General features: G+C 34.9%; 1 protein-coding gene across 2 annotated transcripts in view; it reads left to right on the forward strand.

Moving 5' to 3' along the window:
• alka (alkaliphile) overlaps window positions 1-17,133 on the forward strand; it is a 35,568-nt gene that overhangs the window by 14,203 nt on the left and 4,232 nt on the right. Inside the window, exons 3-11 of one of the 2 annotated variants that reach the window (XM_053744345.1) lie at window positions 6,754-6,830; window positions 7,747-7,846; window positions 8,465-8,619; window positions 9,789-9,821; window positions 11,846-12,001; window positions 12,364-12,504; window positions 13,482-13,711; window positions 14,754-14,891; window positions 15,800-15,988. In XM_053744345.1, the coding sequence (XP_053600320.1) occupies window positions 6,754-6,830; window positions 7,747-7,846; window positions 8,465-8,619; window positions 9,789-9,821; window positions 11,846-12,001; window positions 12,364-12,504; window positions 13,482-13,711; window positions 14,754-14,891; window positions 15,800-15,988 (1,219 nt within the window). The remainder of the gene's footprint in view (window positions 1-6,753; window positions 6,831-7,746; window positions 7,847-8,464; window positions 8,620-9,788; window positions 9,822-11,845; window positions 12,002-12,363; window positions 12,505-13,481; window positions 13,712-14,753; window positions 14,892-15,799; window positions 15,989-17,133) is intronic. The other variant, XM_053744346.1, reaches the window with a different exon arrangement.

The following is a 17,133-nucleotide window of genomic DNA, read 5'->3' on the forward strand; positions in this document are numbered from 1 at the left end:
CACGTTTGACGTGGTTATCAAAGATTTCAAGAAAATCAAGCAAATCAAATATTTATTTTATGAATTGATTCGACATTTTTTTAAACAGTCAACCGCATGTCTAGTTTGCATGTACAATCGAACGCATGTAATGTATATTACTACTCAGCATTGAGCTCTATGATGCAATGGTAAATTGTTAAATTGCTATGAAATTGGGCAGATTAATGTGGTGTCGACTGTATCTATGCAAATTCGCTACTGCTTCCTTCCAGTAGCAAATTTGCAAAGAATTAGGATTGGCTGAAAAGATATTAGCATAATATCAGCGACTTGCAGGACCTAAATAACACCATGAACAGCCCTTAATTGGTGCTAAATAATTTGCCTTTTGATTTATTTATGTTAAAAATAAAAATACACTTGTACCTCATTTTTGAATCAGGTTTTATAGCACGTTTACTTGCACTAATCGTATGTAAATATTATCCGAAACACTCTGATAGAATTCGAATTAAATTGCTGCGGAAACTAAGCCCTGGAGCGCCGTCAGTAATTGCAACCACAAAAGTTCATAATTGCACGCCAAATCGTAAAAGCTAATATATATATACTAGACACTCGTAGACTTAATACAAACCACAGAGTTAAATTTCCATAACCCGCGCTGAAAAGTACGCCATTTTGTCGAAGTTAAAGTGAACGTCAAAGCTGACTGGTGCAACTCGTCCTTAGGGTTGAACGTGAATTGATTTTAGTGAGCGTCGCGCAATTATAAATTTGCCGACGTTTGCGAAATATACTTGGTCATTGTCCTGTACATATATTTGATTAATTTTGGAGCTAAATATGTGTAAATAAATACTTATTTAAAAAAAAGCTGTATATGTTTGTGTAAATATGTGTCACTAGCATTTTCCCGGGGCTTCGCCCGCGTGTAGATTCGTAAAGAAATAGACCATTTCAATTGACTGATTTCCTGATCGGGATTAATATGGAAAGACAAAAAATTGTATTTTTCTGCTACAATACAGTTGTTATTTTGAAGTTGTACTGTGTATTTTGTGAAAATTTGGCACTTTTTTTGAAGTAAATGTTTAGTCATACCTAAATATTATCAGAGGTTATTAGCCAACGTTAATATTTCCACAGTATCACGTTTCGTGAGTAAGCAATACCGTGCGCCTTTCATTTGTGTCTAGACTCAGATATTAGCTTGTGAAAAGTATTCCAATCGACAACTTTATAAAAATAATTTAAAAGAAATGCGAACAAATGAAAACATAGGCGTGCCATTTGTGTCTACACTCAAAAATTAGCTTGTGAAAACTTTACAAAAATAATTTAATAGAATTAAAATATGGACGAAAAGTTGAATATTAAGAGTGGATTGCATCAGTCAAGTTTGACGTTAACTTTAAGCCCACGTCGTTTAGATAAAATGACATACTTCGCGTACGTTATCGTCAAAGTTGACAGGTGAACATCGTAAAAGTGTTATGTATCCCAGTTATGTTAATTTAACATAACACAACATTCCTTCTACTTAAAAATTCATATATATTTATCTCTGTAGTATCGAATTTAATTCTAAATGGTAATAGAGTAAACTAAATTTATATATTATTTTATTGTTGCAGTCTGTAGTCTGTACATATTTTTCACGAAAACTTTTTCGCAGAACGCGAAATTTGAAATTTTCATGAGTCGTGTTCTTGAAGATGTAAAATAAAATTTTCTATCTTTTATGAAACATTCTCTTGTCCGCGACGTTGTCTGAAGAAAAATATAATGTGTATTGCTTTTAACCTCAACATTACCGCTGTCACACGTGACGTCACTAGCAATGGTAACGTTATGGTAATAGTAAACTCGAATAACGTTAACAATGGAAAAAAGTTTAAATTTATAAGTTACTAAGATACAAGTTATACACGTCATATCGTTATGTCACTTATCTTGCTACGCTTGGAAAATTTAATCCACGCAGGTGAAGTCGCAGTCGACAGCAGTTAACAACTTATACGAGCTATTATTACATAGGTGTAGGCATTTATCGCCATAACCTTGGGTTAAGGCCAAAACATGCAACCTTGTCACTCTGTCGGTGCACCATAAAATTGATGGACTTGCAAAAGGTTGCTGCATTATCTGATGCATTTTGATGTTACGAATGTATTAATGGTGAAGGAGCAAAGTTGAATGTATATTTCATCGACTTTCTTTTCAGAGACATTAGACCTTATCATCAATCGTTTAAAGGTTTACATTAATTGGGTAATTTATAAACAGCAGCTTTATTTTTTTTCCGGTGAAGGAAAACATCGTGAGGAAACCTGCACACTGGTTGATTATATTCACTTGTGTGTGAAATGGAGAAGGCCAAACCACTCCATTACTAATGCTAAGAAAGTTGTTATGTATGTTTAATTCCACGTAATGACCACGACCCTTAGCCATGAGGAATACGACAATGAAGAGCTTTATTTTCCACCAGGAGAGCAATTATAGGGTCTCAGCGAATGGGGCTTTCCAAAGCATGGAGGAATTGAGAGAAATTTTTGGTCTCCCATCCGATGAGCGTCCATTGCAAAAGTTATTTAACCGCATCAATTGCAAGCCGAGCATGCTTCTTACGCCAACGAGCTTATCTCACATTTTTTAAATGAAGAACTGTTGTGAAACGACCAAAAATCCATGGAATTTTACCATTTCATTATATCTGACGGGGGAGGCGGAGGCAAAGTCCCTAAACCGTCTACCTAGTATAGTATCTACTTTATTGTTTTCATGATGGCAAGTGTCACGGAGGTCGGTTAATTTTTTTTTTAAATACGCTGTCAGCTTTCTAGACAATGCAGTTTGTATACTAGCTTTTGCCCGGGGCTTTGGCCGCATTTATTTCGTGCGTCCGCTGTTAAATTATTATTGTCGACCTCGGTGGCGCAGCGGTAAGGTTCTTCCCACTGAACCGATAGGTCCCGGGTTCGATCCCCGGTCGGGTCATGATGGAAAATGATCTTTTCCTGATTGGCCCGGGTCTTGGATGTTTCTATATCTATATATGTATTTGTTATAAAATATAGTATCGTTGAGTTGGTATCCCATAACACAAGTCTCGAACTTACATTGGGGCTAGCTCAATCTGTGTGATTTGTCCTAATTTATTTATTTATTATTTTATTTATTGTCAATAACTCGAGTTCTAAGCAACGTATCGCGATGAAACCTATTTCTAAATGAATTTAAGTTAAGACTGTTCGCTATATAGCTCTGAAAATGGCATCCGATATTCCCAGTAGTTTATGCGTGATGCGGAAACAAACATATAAACAGACCACAGGCAGACAAAAATTTAAAAATAATGTTTTTTCTTCTCTTAGTCCCATAGCATAGCTCACTTAACAGTTTTATTAAATACATAAATTGCGGGCTCAGGTATCACAAATGAATGTTTTGTAGACGAATAATCTAAATATAGCTTCTAGCGAGTCCAATCGATGGTGTCGCCTTGGCCCCACGGACTAATTCCCACGACTTTACTAAAGGGTAATAAAACAAGCCTTTTAATAACACAAAAAAAAATTACTTGGCAAAGTCATGTTTGCCGAAAAAGTAGCCTGTATTTTTTTAACTAATTTCTTTGTAAATTACTAATTCATCCACAGTTCATATTGAGTGTGTTCTTGTCAATACTGGTGTCAGTCAATTCAAATTCGCCTGTGTGTGAAATGGAGAAGAATCACTCCATTAATAATGCCGAGAAAGTTGTTGTGAGTATTCAAACCAGTGCAAGTGGTGGTCGATGAAAACTTACTATACATGAGTCAGATTGGTATACAAACTCATGTGGCGCGAGTAGGATCCTAACCTGGGACCTTTCGGGTCACAGGCGTGGCTTCAGAGAAACACTACGCTTCGAGAATTTTCTATTAGGGTATACTTATCACGGCTAACGTATAAATTTATAATTAGTCGCCATTACCCACATACAGAAGAAAATCTCCGATTTCATGAAATATTAACGTGTTACTCTCACGTAAATATAAACTTTACCTAAGTTTTGATAGTTTATTAAACTTATTATTGTAGGAACTTATTTTATATTTATATATTAGCCGCGGAGACCGCGGCTTCGCCCGCGTGAGTTTCATAGTAAAATTTCGATCATTATTTTATCACGTATATTTTGTTACTGGTAAACATATATGATTCAAATTAGTATTTTTTCTCGGCATTAGTTCAATTTGCTGTTTCCCACTATGCGTCTCGTCCCGCAACTTGTCCAATCCCGCTTCCCGCTTCCTTCAATGTAGGTATCCCGTACCGTTTCGTACATATTCCAATCACGTTTTTCGCAATGTGTCTCGCCCCATTAATTTCACTTCAAAAATAATAAAGAAAAATTATAAAAAGTATGTTTACCAATTTTAAGCTTTCTATATTGAACATTGTACAATCCCATGCAGTATTTGACCCTCCTTTTCAAGGGGTTAAGAAAAATTATCAGAAAAATCTGAAACACGTATTCATTAATTTGTTGTAAACAACTAAAATCCAAATTTTCAAGTCACTATGTTAAACGGTGCAGAACTTTTATATAAAAGTTATTCACCTCTTTCACCCCCTTCGGGGTGGAATTTCCAAAAATCCTCGGATTTTTTAGGACACGCCGAATTTCAGCTTCCTACGCCCACCAGTTTCGGTTGTACGTTATCTGTCTGTCAGTCAGTCAGTCAGTCACTCAGTAACGCAAGACTTTTATTATATATATTATATATATTTTATTAAGACTTATATTTATATAGATACTTCACTATAACGAATCATCTATTTAAACTATGAATTAAGTAAACAATATAATATATATTTTATAACTTGAGATCTTCTTTATTGTAGGCTTGAACAAAGAGCTTCGCACTTTAATAATGACTTACTTAAATAATATACCTTTTGTGAGTTTTAATTACGTTCAAAAAAATAAGTTTTTCTTTTCTTTTTGGCGTACCTAATGTTTAATTATAATGAGGGATCGTGTTATCTCTTGATAACAGGATATTTTTATTTAAAACAAGTTTCAAAAATAAAAAAATTTTTGTTCATATACAATGTTTTATATTTAACGTGTGACAAAAAAATAATATCAGTGGAGTATAGCATTCGTTCGTGGTCTAGTTCCTTAGTTGGAAGCCAATTTTGTGCGTACTATCTGTTCATGCTTATGATAATATCGTAATGCCGATCATAGGAACTGAAGCGACTCTGACATGGAGGTGCAAGCGGAATGACATTTTACAAGAATTTTATTGCAGACAGATAGACGACGAGACCGGTGAAACTAAAAGAAAAAAATAAAAATAGAATAAAACTCCAGACACTGGATTGTTCGTATAAAATTAATCAACTATTATATATTAATCAATAATAATTAATTAACTATAATCGATTGTTCTTATTACCATTATATTCAAGTTAATAGTAGCCAGAACATTGCTGCCGTTGTTAAATAAAATCAATTGGTTGCCAAGATACAATTAATTTTGATAGACATACCTAATAATACCCTTAATTGGTGTCACAATGTCTTCTTCTTTATCCAATTGACAATGTTTATATATTTTTTGTTCTTGTACATATACGTTTTCGTTACTATGCAGAATAAAATGCAGCTAAGTAATATTCCGGTTTTATTTCAAGAAGCGAAAACTTTCAGTTTTAGTTGTACTGGAAATAGAGTACTGGCACGATAACCTGTTCTAAATTTAAACAACTAGGTTCGCTATGGTAGTAAAATAAATAAAAAAATAGTTTGACGTCAATGCCTGCCAGCTACAAATTCAGCAGCTCTATAATATCGGACATAGAGTTGAAATTGCTTTAAATATGTTGTTAATTTATTACTGGTCATTTGTTAGTCGTGTACATAAGTTAAGTGATTCAAAACAATTGCAATATTTTCCTTAATGTAAGACTTTCTATTTGACAAAGTACTATAGAGTTTTCTTTAAGATTCTTGTGATATCATAATTAATTAATGATTAATTTCCGTCGATTCGTTTAACATAAAAATAAATAAATTGCTTTCGTTGAGTTTGGAAGTACCTATGCATATCGATGTAAGTGACTCATTTTAATAAGTTACTAAAATATTTAAATGTTATATGTGTTTGAAAAAATCAAAATGAAAAATACTTATGAGCGTGAAAAAGGAGTAGATTTTATTTTTTCTTATCGGTAATCATCATAACAGAGTTGTTATATATATCCGTAAGAATTTGAGCCGAAAAATAGGTACTTGATGAACAAACACACTTTTACATACGTTCAAAAATTTTACGTTATTCAATAAAATCAGTCATATTTCATATTTATTTCACTTTCATAGTCATTCATTATGGTAAGCCGATTTACAAAAAAAGCAAAGAGCTTCAAAAAGATAAATGGTATTCTATGCGCTTTTTCAATTCGTTTTATAATAACAACTAAGTATTTGACTATTCAAACATTTGACGCTACTGATACTGGCCATTTACAAAAAAAGAAAAAATAAAATTAGGTTCAAAAAGAGAATTATATTGATTCTTGTATTTTTTCAACTCATTTTACACGTACTACGAACGTACTAAATAAACGTACGAAATAATGACAATTTTTTGAGAAACCCGTGATAATTCGGATAATATTTGATTACATATGTATATATATATAAAAGATAAACAGAAACATTTATTCATTTACTTCTTTGATACTCAAAATGCCTTTTGATATTTACAGGTTATGCAATGACGTCGTGTCAAAACGAAACCACACGTTGAAGCCTAGAGTCGTACTTCCTGAAAATTATGTTAAAGGTAATATAATTAGATCTCATTAATTAATCAAATGAAATGTCAAACTGTAATTTAAAATAATGATTGCCATTTCCTTAGTTTTGGACAACAAAAATTCTGCAAAGAGTAATATTTTTTTAAATTACTTAAGACACAGTAAATGAGGTTTTAAATATTAAGAAGAACACATGTTTAATAACATGAATTGTATGGGATGTGGACTATCCACATTATACATACTACAGTAATGCAATTTAAATGTTATATTAAGTCTTTGATGTCGTATAAAACTGTCTCAATAAGCCATGCATTTAAATTCTTTTTAAATATACATTATCTTGAATCTTTAAGAGCATTTGGTATTATTGTAAATTCGAACGCACATGCCCTACTTACATTATAAATGCGAAAGTAAGATTGTTTGTTTCTTTACGCATTATCTACTGGAACGATTGTTATGAAATTTGGTACACAGGTAGAAAACAACCTGGAATAAAACATAGGGTACTTTTTATCCCGAAATTCCCACGGGAGCAAAGCTCCGGGGCGCATCCAGTAGGGAATAATTGAACATTTGTGAGATCAAAGAACCTCCTGTAATACAAGCCTGTGCCGATTTATTTATACTCTGCCGCTGTCATAGGCATTTGTAAATAAATGGATTTGTTTGTGTACAAATACTCCCACCTCATAAATATATATAACTGATATTGGTAACAATTTTTTGGTACTGGCAAAGATTTTTAGGTTTAAAAAAAATACATTTATTGAAATTTTATGTAGGTACCTAAAGATGCGTCTTCATGGCCTATTTGTCGCATCCGATGAAATCTCATTGCCCGTCGTCCAAAAGGACAATAGTAGTATCCCAGTGAAACACAGATTAATTTACTTTTTATTCAATAAAGATTATTTTCTTGAACATTGTTTCTTACAGAAATACGACCACCAGCACGAAAAGGCCAGCCTGTTATCGTCGAGTTCAGCATCTACGTAGTCGATGTCAACTCCATCAACGTGGAGGATATGGATTTTAGGTGAGTTGTTTTATCGTGCCTTCATCACCATTTCACATAGTATCTCTCTCTCTTCTTCTCATGTTCCTGGTTACTTACGGAGCTACTCCGACAGATTGTCTCCTCAATTCCGTCGGCGAATCGTTCGTCGATGAAGGGTTCTGTGGTTCAAACGCCCGCTGTCGAAATATTCTGTCGACGAAGCGTTCACAGAAGAAGCAATTGTCGGAGAACCGTTTCAGACTCTTTACGACTACATCTCATTAAGTAGACAAGTAGACTAGAGTAGTAGACAGTAGACTCATACTAGATAATGCATTTATTTTTGCCATAATCACACACATGCACAATATACAGAACAAGTATAAAAAAACGCTAGGTAAAAAAGAGCGGTGTTATAAATTTGACAACTAAGTCTGCCTGTGTATGTGGCACCGTAGCTCATTAACGGATGAACCGATTTGGATGCGGTTTTTTTAATTTGAAAGCTAATTTTTATGCGGCAGTTCTTAGATATGTTTGATGAAAATCGGTTCAACCGTTCAAAAGTTGTAGCGAAATGAATATAGAAAGTCGGGGGCTTTTTAATTTGTCTAACAAATAAAGTTGTTTATTATCAATCTACCTCTTTTATTTCAGAGTGGACATGTTCATCAGACAGACGTGGCGTGAAAGCCGTTTGCAGCTGCCCGAAGACATATTCGAAGAAGGAGACGACCACGTGACACTTCCGCCAGAGTTCTTTGACAATCTGTGGCATCCCGACCCGTACTTCTTGAATTCCAAAGTCACAGGTGAAATGATATTTTAGTTTTGTTAATTCACTATGACTTTACCTTTCAATTTGATGACCTTGGTGTAATTATGGTGATGACGTCAGAGTCGGTTGTCAATGGTACGGCACGGGGTTTGATTCCCGGTCAAGTCGAGATGGAAAACTATATTTTCCAAATTGACGTTAGCTATTGGCTTATAAATGTACATTGCAGTAAATACAGTATTGTTGAGCTAGTGCCTCACAAGTTTCCACCTTACTTTGGGGCTTTTTAGTAGCCCCATGCCAATTATGTGAGTTTTCTAGTATAATACATAGATAGATATATATAATTTATAACGACATCATTAATTTCATTCATTCATTACTCTATATAAAATGTAGACAGAATTTATAGGTTTCTATTTGGGATTTCATATGCGGTTACAAAGTGCTTTTAATCGCTTTTAATGTGTACTATCAAACACACGCGAAGCACCGACCCATTTTATATCAATTTATATCGGGCTTCGCTCTCGTGGGATTTTTGGAAAAAAAATAGCCTAAGTGTTATTCCAGGTTATATTCTACTCGTGTACCAATTTTCATAACAATCCGTCCAGTAGATTTTGCGTGAAAGAGAAACTAACAAAACAAACTAACAAATTAGTTGGAATTAGTAGCATATAATCCTGACTATAAGACAACATTAAATAGGCTTTCATGAGATCTCTCTTTAAGAGATAAATAAAAGCTATTCAATTTATTGTTGACTGCATGAAACAAACTCAGCGCGATAAATATTATACTAGCTGCACCCCGCGGTATTACCCGCATAATTATATATATATAAAAATACGAATGTATTCACAGTAGCGCCATAAACTGTATAAAGCACCATTGTCAATCAGATTTTATGACAAATCCCACGGGATTCGCGTACTTTCGTGACAAAAAGTAAACTATGGGTTAATCAAACGTATTAACTACCACAATACCACATTTCATAAAAATTGGCCCTACCGTTTGTGCGTGAAGAAGTAATAAACATACAACATTAGTGGGATAAAGAAGGTAAAATTGGGATAGGAATTACTTTGGAATACAATATTAATCAAGTTATCATTTGGCTTTCAACCTTACAAATGACCAATTAGTTTAAGCGAGTTCAAAATTTGTAATTATAATCAAAATTGTTTAATTTTATAGGAGGAGCGTTATACTACCGGCAACCGTCGACCGGTAGGATTTAAATAAATCTAATCAATCAATTTGATCACTATTGCGCGTGCACTCAACGAGCTTGCTCACATTGGAAATTACTATAATATGTATTTTATGTGTACTGAATAGCACATGTTTTCAAAGCACCTATTGTATTCCACAAAGAGCACCAACTTCTTTAATATAATAAAAAAATTTCGTCACAAATATGTCACAAAAATGTTAACATTAAAACTCCTTTTTTTTAATTTGTTTGAAATATTTTGAATGGATATGGAACAAGTACTTTGAAGCACGGAATAGTTCAGATAATTAAAGTTATAATTTAAAATTATTATTTCAATGTTTTCTAAAAATAGTGCCTGTAATTAATATTGTAGTGAAATAGGTGATTTTCGTGGATTGTTATTTGGTGCAATTTAAATAAGTGCTATTAAGGTCATTGCTCTAAATGGAATATATGAATTTTCACTTTTGTAATTTGGATCAAAATTTTTTATATTTTGTAGTAGGGGTTGAAAGCCACCTTCACTCTAAATTATTTTTAGCACAAGCAATTTTATATTTAATATTTTTACAAATTTTAATAAGTAATTAAAGCACGCATATGTGATATCAAAGTGTAGATTGGTGAAATTACGTGTTACATACCTACGTGATCTTAATTAACCTAAATATTGAGTACAAAAGACTAATTAAATTAGATCTTATCAGGCTTAATTGGAACAGAATGGTGCTATTGAAATGGAAACGTTTCAAATCGGTGCTCTGATGGGAATACCTTCTTATTCTTTGTTAAAAAAGTATCATTTGAGCAAGCTCTGTTCTTTAAGTCTGTAACTAGACAATAAGCCCTTCTGATATGATAGGGACCAACCACTGTTTATATGAGTTTCTTACGGCATTTCCTCTCGGCAGTGGTCGTTTCGAAATGCCAGTAGTTTGTAGCGTTTTGAGAAATTAGCAAGTTATATAAATTTTTATGTGAAAAAGTGCCTGTGAAGGTTTAATTTCTGAATAAAAACCTTATGTACAAAATTGTAAATTTCAACATAGAACTTTATTATAACCCAGGTAGCCTGAATGCACAAATCTATGAGACCGATTTATAATGTTTATAGTAGAAGAAATATAGGGATGTCTATCGCGCTAAAACAATATTTAAGAAAAAAAATCCTATTACCTACATTTTGTTTGATGAAATTCTTAAACTGTTCCATTAAAAGTTTCGTCATTACTTAACAACAGCTTCAACGTCCCTGCATATTAAAATGTTAATTAAGGAAAGTTTATTAAGTATCGTGGTCTGAAAGTCAACCTGGTCACATCCATGCTAATATTATAAAGAGAATAGATTTGATCTTTTTTTTTTGTAATAAATAAACTCGAAATCTACTGGGCCGATTTTGATTAAATCTGGCACATAGATAGACGAAACCTTCAGCAGTGACACTTAATAAAAAAGTAAGCCTAACTTTTTTATGATGGGTTTTTCGAGAGTGAAACGATATTTATTTCCAGGCAACTGAGAATATACATAAAAAGTTAAGATTTAGAACGCATTAAAAATAGCAACAGCAAAACCGCCCGTACTCCGCTCTATTGTGCAAAAGGCAGAGCATTTCGGACATGATAACATATGAGCCAAACGGTTTACTAGCTCCATGACAGTTATAGATTTTCAAAGCAGATTCTATACTGTTGAAAAAAATATTAACGCATGTTTTTTTTACACACACTTTATTGTCTTTATCAAATATTGTGTATTATCAAATGACGCAGCTTGAGTTGTTGTTCAATTGATCAAAAGCCATAAAATCCATACCCATGTTTCTATCCAATAGCTGTTGACAAAATTCTGACAGATATTCCTTGAAACGCACACGTTTTGAAGCGCACATTTTAGCAACTAAGATGCGCATCGGGTGCCCTTCAAAATTGAAGGTAAACGATATGCGAGGAATACCACAATCCTGCCTCTTTGTCAAAGTTATTGCAAGGATACCTATAAAAAAATACATCAGTAGGGTTATTCTTTACAGAGATCGCCGAGCTGACGCACAAATTTTCTTCAGTGACCTTGTACAGGAACCAGACGGTGCGGTACGCGGCTCGGATGCACGCCATCATCGCTTGCCAGATGGAGTTCCAACTCTATCCCATGGACATACAGTCGTGCCCTATCTACATCGAGAGCTGTAAGTGTAAAGTTTATGGAATTTGAAGTTATATAGTCTGGTTATGTAAGAGGAACACCAAACGCAATGGAAAGGAGAAAGTAGAAAAGCGGCTGTTCTTCGACGATTAACATGGCTGGCACATTCTTCTTTTGTAAAAATAAATAACTTTTTTGAATTGTGTCACTTCAGATGTCGTGGAAATTCATATATTTTTTTTTTATTTTTCACGTTAGTGTAGGAGCGGCTTGTAAAGATTTTTTTTTATATAAATTGATAAATGCATCGACAATTTTATGGGATTTGTTTTTTTTTTTTGTTAATCGATTTTTGCGTGACTAGATGGTTGTTATAAGGTCAATATTAGACAATATTCGTTTCAGTTTCTTACAGTAACCAGAAAGTGAGATTCCGGTGGAGTGAAGCTGGGGTGACGATAAATCCAGAGCTAAAATTACTACAGTACCACATAGGAGAGCCTCTGAGACTGGAAGAAACGAATGGATATATGATTGACAAGGACGGTGAGTTAGATATTTTAAAAGGGTTAGTATCAGAAGGTAAATATATCAGAATGGCTTAGTAACACATATCCAAGTACATATATCCAAAATAATACCTATCTAGATCGTCTTTATATCAATATTATCAACTAGCATAATGACTAAATTTAAAAATGCATTAGTAGCACAATGACTATATCGAAGCGACTATGGAAAAAAATTACCAGATGACTAAGTATTGGTGTAATTAGGTACAAAACTGGAGGCAATTATATTACAAGTACGAGGGATTATCGACTTGATATACCTATATAATATCGAGCGAGGCGAATCCGATCGTTATTTTGATATACTGTTCAGCACGCGAACGAAGTCGCGGGCATCAGCTATTATTGATATATGCCAACAATAGGTGCACCATTAAGTTAGTTGACAAAATGACAAACGTCAAAGACTGATGACTGATGCAACTCACCCTAAGGCTGCGTACCTATATAATAAATGATTAACTACAAAATATAAATCAAATCATATTCATACGACTGTTAAATATATCTCAATGTAAAATACACTAGTGCGGCCATTACGACAACTGGTCAATTTAAATGGTCTACATAATATGTGATATATAGATTTTACATTATCATACAAGCGTGCAAATATTGCTTACTAGGTACAGTTAACAACACATAACCTACCCAAATTCATTGCAAACTCGCCGCTATTACCGTGTCATAAATGTTGAAGCAGGGAAACAAGATGTGCTGTTGAATACACAAATCTATGAGATAGATTTATAGATTATATATTATGTTTATAGTAGAAGAACTATAGTGATATACATCACAAAGTTTTCGCAAAAATTCACGACGATGCACATTCACGACGATGTTTTTATAAAACGTCGATTGTGTCACTAGTGCTTTAATTATCAAGCACGTGTGTTGAAAACTTCTAAACATGTGGTGTTTGCAATGCAACTGATATTTTTCTCACAGGTAACTACTCGCGGCTGGTGGTCTACTTCAGGTTCGAGCGTCAGATCGGTCACCACTTGATACAGACATTCGCGCCCTCCTCCTTGGTGGTCATGCTGTCCTGGTTCAGCTTCTGGCTAGACCTAGACGCGATCCCGGGCAGGGTCACTCTGCTGGTGACCTGTATGCTGACACTGGTCACCATGTTCACCGGCCTCCGTGCTGACATCCCGCCAGTCGCTTATGTCAAAGTGAGTGGATAGATACAATAGATTTATGAGCATAGGCCACAGCTAACAATTTGTGTAATGCCATATTAAAAAACAAAATCCTCTGCCGCATCGTCTGTCGCGATGAACGTAAAAAGTACTGCACGGATTTTTATGTGGTTTTCACCAATAGATAGTGTAAATACTGAGGAAGTTTAGGTGTATAAGACACTGATTTTTTACCCGAATTTGCCACGTAGCCTGGAGGTTTATTTTATTGATATATTGTTATTTTTTTACGCCTTCCTTATTTTTCCTGTAATCGCTCGACTAAGGAATGACGGCGCCATCTTGGAAAACAACAAGAAAATCTCGTTAATATAATATTATGTAAAGTAAGACTCGTTATTATTACGACTTCATAGTCATATTCCTCATGGCTGAGGGTCGTGGTCATTACGTGGAATGAAACACACACAACAACTTTCTTGGCGTTAATGGAGTGGTTTGCCACTGGCTTCTCCATTTCACACACAAGTTAATAATCAACCAGTGTGCAGGTTTCCTCACGATGTTTTCCTTCACCGGAAGGCTGCACTGCTATATATGAGTCATATTGGTATACAACTCATGTGGCACGAGTAGGATTCGAACCTGGGACCTTTCGATCCGCAGGCGGGCGTCTTAACCATTAGCACCATCACCATATTTAAATAATCTTAAGCACTTCGCAAAATCTGATAAATCCCTTAGATAGTGCTTTTGCGATATGTTTATAAAGAAAGTACGAAAAGAATAAAATAATAATTCTTTACATTATATTCAAGAAATCAAAAAAATTTTGGACATTTCTTGTTGACTTACAATCACGAAAATTGGCTTACAATGCAGATGTATCGGAAAAAACATACCAACTAGAAGATATTGCATTACGGACAAAGCCATGTATTATTTTTGTAGCTGATCCATTGTTTAAATTGCGTTTTGTATCGTATTTCTTTTTGTAATTATACCATTGTCCACTCACTAAATAACAGCTTGTAAAAATCTATTGAAATATACTTAATGATTCATCTCCTTCCAGGCTCTAGATTTGTGGATGGCCGGCTGTATGATGTTTGTGTTCGCCGCTCTGGGCGAGTTCGTGGTGGTGAAGGTGCTCGACAAGCAATACCAGATGAACAAGAGCAAGCAGGAGACAATACCTAGGATAATCCCTGTGGTACGTACACAGGATAACCCAGCCTTGTCGAACTTCTTCTTCCGTATCTTTTCCTTTAAATAATCCTTTCCTTATGATCTGTTACTCAAAACTGATCAGTAATCCCATTAATCTACACTATTATTATAAAGAGGTAAGCGTTTGTGAGTTTGTGTGTTTGAGGCGGGTAATCTCCGAAACTATCGAACCATTTTCAAAAATTCTTTCACTATTAGAAAGGTTGATATAGGCCAAGATTGCTATAGGCTATATTTGATCCCCCATAGGAGCGAATCTTCGGGCAACATCTAGTATTATAAATATAAAGTTTTCGAGTGTGTGTGTGTCTTCCACTACCTACCCGGCCATCTAGTGGCAGGTAGTTGCTTACACACTAGTAAACTAAACTGTCCACCAGTGTGCAAATTTCTTCACGATGTTTCCTTTCACCAAAAGCAAGAGGAGTTCTAAACAAACTCATGTGGCGCGAGTAAGGATTCGAACCTGGGACCTTTCGATCACAGGTGGAAGGTCTTAACCACTGAGCCACTACCGCTTCCATCTAATATTTGTCGAAAACTAATAGATCTGATACTAAGTAACAATACACTAGATAATAAAGAAAGAAGGGGCTAAGAAATTCTCGCAGTCTATTTAACCCTAAAAATTGAAAATTGTCTATGTCACCCTCATAGACAATTTTCCGCAGTTATGCCTCTTGTCCTTTCTTCGTGCGGAAACTGAGCCGCTGATCATTCCAGCCAACCCAGCTCCTTTATGAAGCAGATCACTGCCGATGGTGTACCGCAGGCTACGCTCATGGTCCCTGGATTTTCCAGGAACTCTAGCTCAAACCAGCATGGAAGACATTCAGTTGAAAATATGATGTCACATTGAATAAAGAATTTGTAATTTGAACTCACAAACAGCGCCTCAATGGTGAGAAAGGTTCCTGCGGCACGGTGGCAGCCTGGGACAGTAGCGGGGTTCGGTGCCGGAAGGTGGACCTGACGTCTCCCACGTCACCGCCGGCCGCGACACCGGCCGTCCACCCTGCGCCGGGCGCGCACAGCACACCGCATCTCGTCGGCGTCGAGCGGAGGCAGAGCATCTTACAGGTAATCTATAAATTAAATGGGAAAGTCTGTCTGTCTGTTTCACTTTCACGACTGAACAGCTGGACCAATTGTTTTTGACCAATTTGTTATGGTTGTAGTTAAAGACTTTCGTCCAAACCTAGGCTATTTTTCATTTCTAAAATCAACCCACAAATGACTATAATGGGGGTGAAAGTTTGTATGAAAATCCTGTCTATTGATGTAGAGAAATTCACGTGTGCAAAACCGCGGGCAAAAGCTAGTCAAAGATATAAATAATAAAAGGTAAAAAATGAAAATAATTTATTTCATAATCGATCACAGGCAATAGACTATCGGCAAACAATTCGCCGAATTCGGCGGTATGCACTTTTTAATTCACACATGTCTTTTTCAGCGTTAAAATTAAAATGTGTATATTCGTCAGATCTTGATATATCAATATAATATAATATTAATATGAGTCCACGTGATATAAGAATCAAAAATTCATATTATCTATCATAATATGGAATATATTTTCTCCATATGGAATATATTATATCGATATACGACGTTGGAATATATGTTAAAATATATTGAAAAGGTATCATATTTTGAAAGCGTTATTAAATTCTCAATACAGCTTTTAGTTATTTTCTCTCCAAATCTCTACGAACACGTTGCTAGCCAGTCAAATTGATCTGTTTGAACATATTTTCTCAAACTCTCCGAGGATCGTATAATCAAATATATTGTGATGTATGATCACACGGAGTTGTTTACAATCTAACAGCCCCGATGTGGAAACTTTCTGAACGACGAGGGTTGTATTTCTTTCATCGAAAACAATTAGATGAAGCGGCACTCAATCAATTTCTTTCAAAATTTGTTCGTTTCTAAAAATCCTGATAATTAGAAAAGGTATAAACATAAAAGCCCATAATATATTTTAGTATAATCTTTATAGGCAGATGAAACTGTAAGTTCATCTGTTTGCGTATTTCTATACTTATAATGAAACAAATATTATCAATTTCTTTAACATTTATATCCCAGTATTTGTCAAAGGCATCTATTTCTTTCACGACACTCGGCCCAGTGCTGTAACGCGCCATCCTATTTGTTAAACTTACGAGTATTAAGTCACTCTGCATTCGTGGGCGACCCGGCAGCCTTTTGCCGCT

This window comes from Plodia interpunctella, chromosome 4 (genome assembly GCF_027563975.2).
Source record: "Plodia interpunctella isolate USDA-ARS_2022_Savannah chromosome 4, ilPloInte3.2, whole genome shotgun sequence".
NCBI lineage: Eukaryota > Metazoa > Arthropoda > Insecta > Lepidoptera > Pyralidae > Plodia > Plodia interpunctella.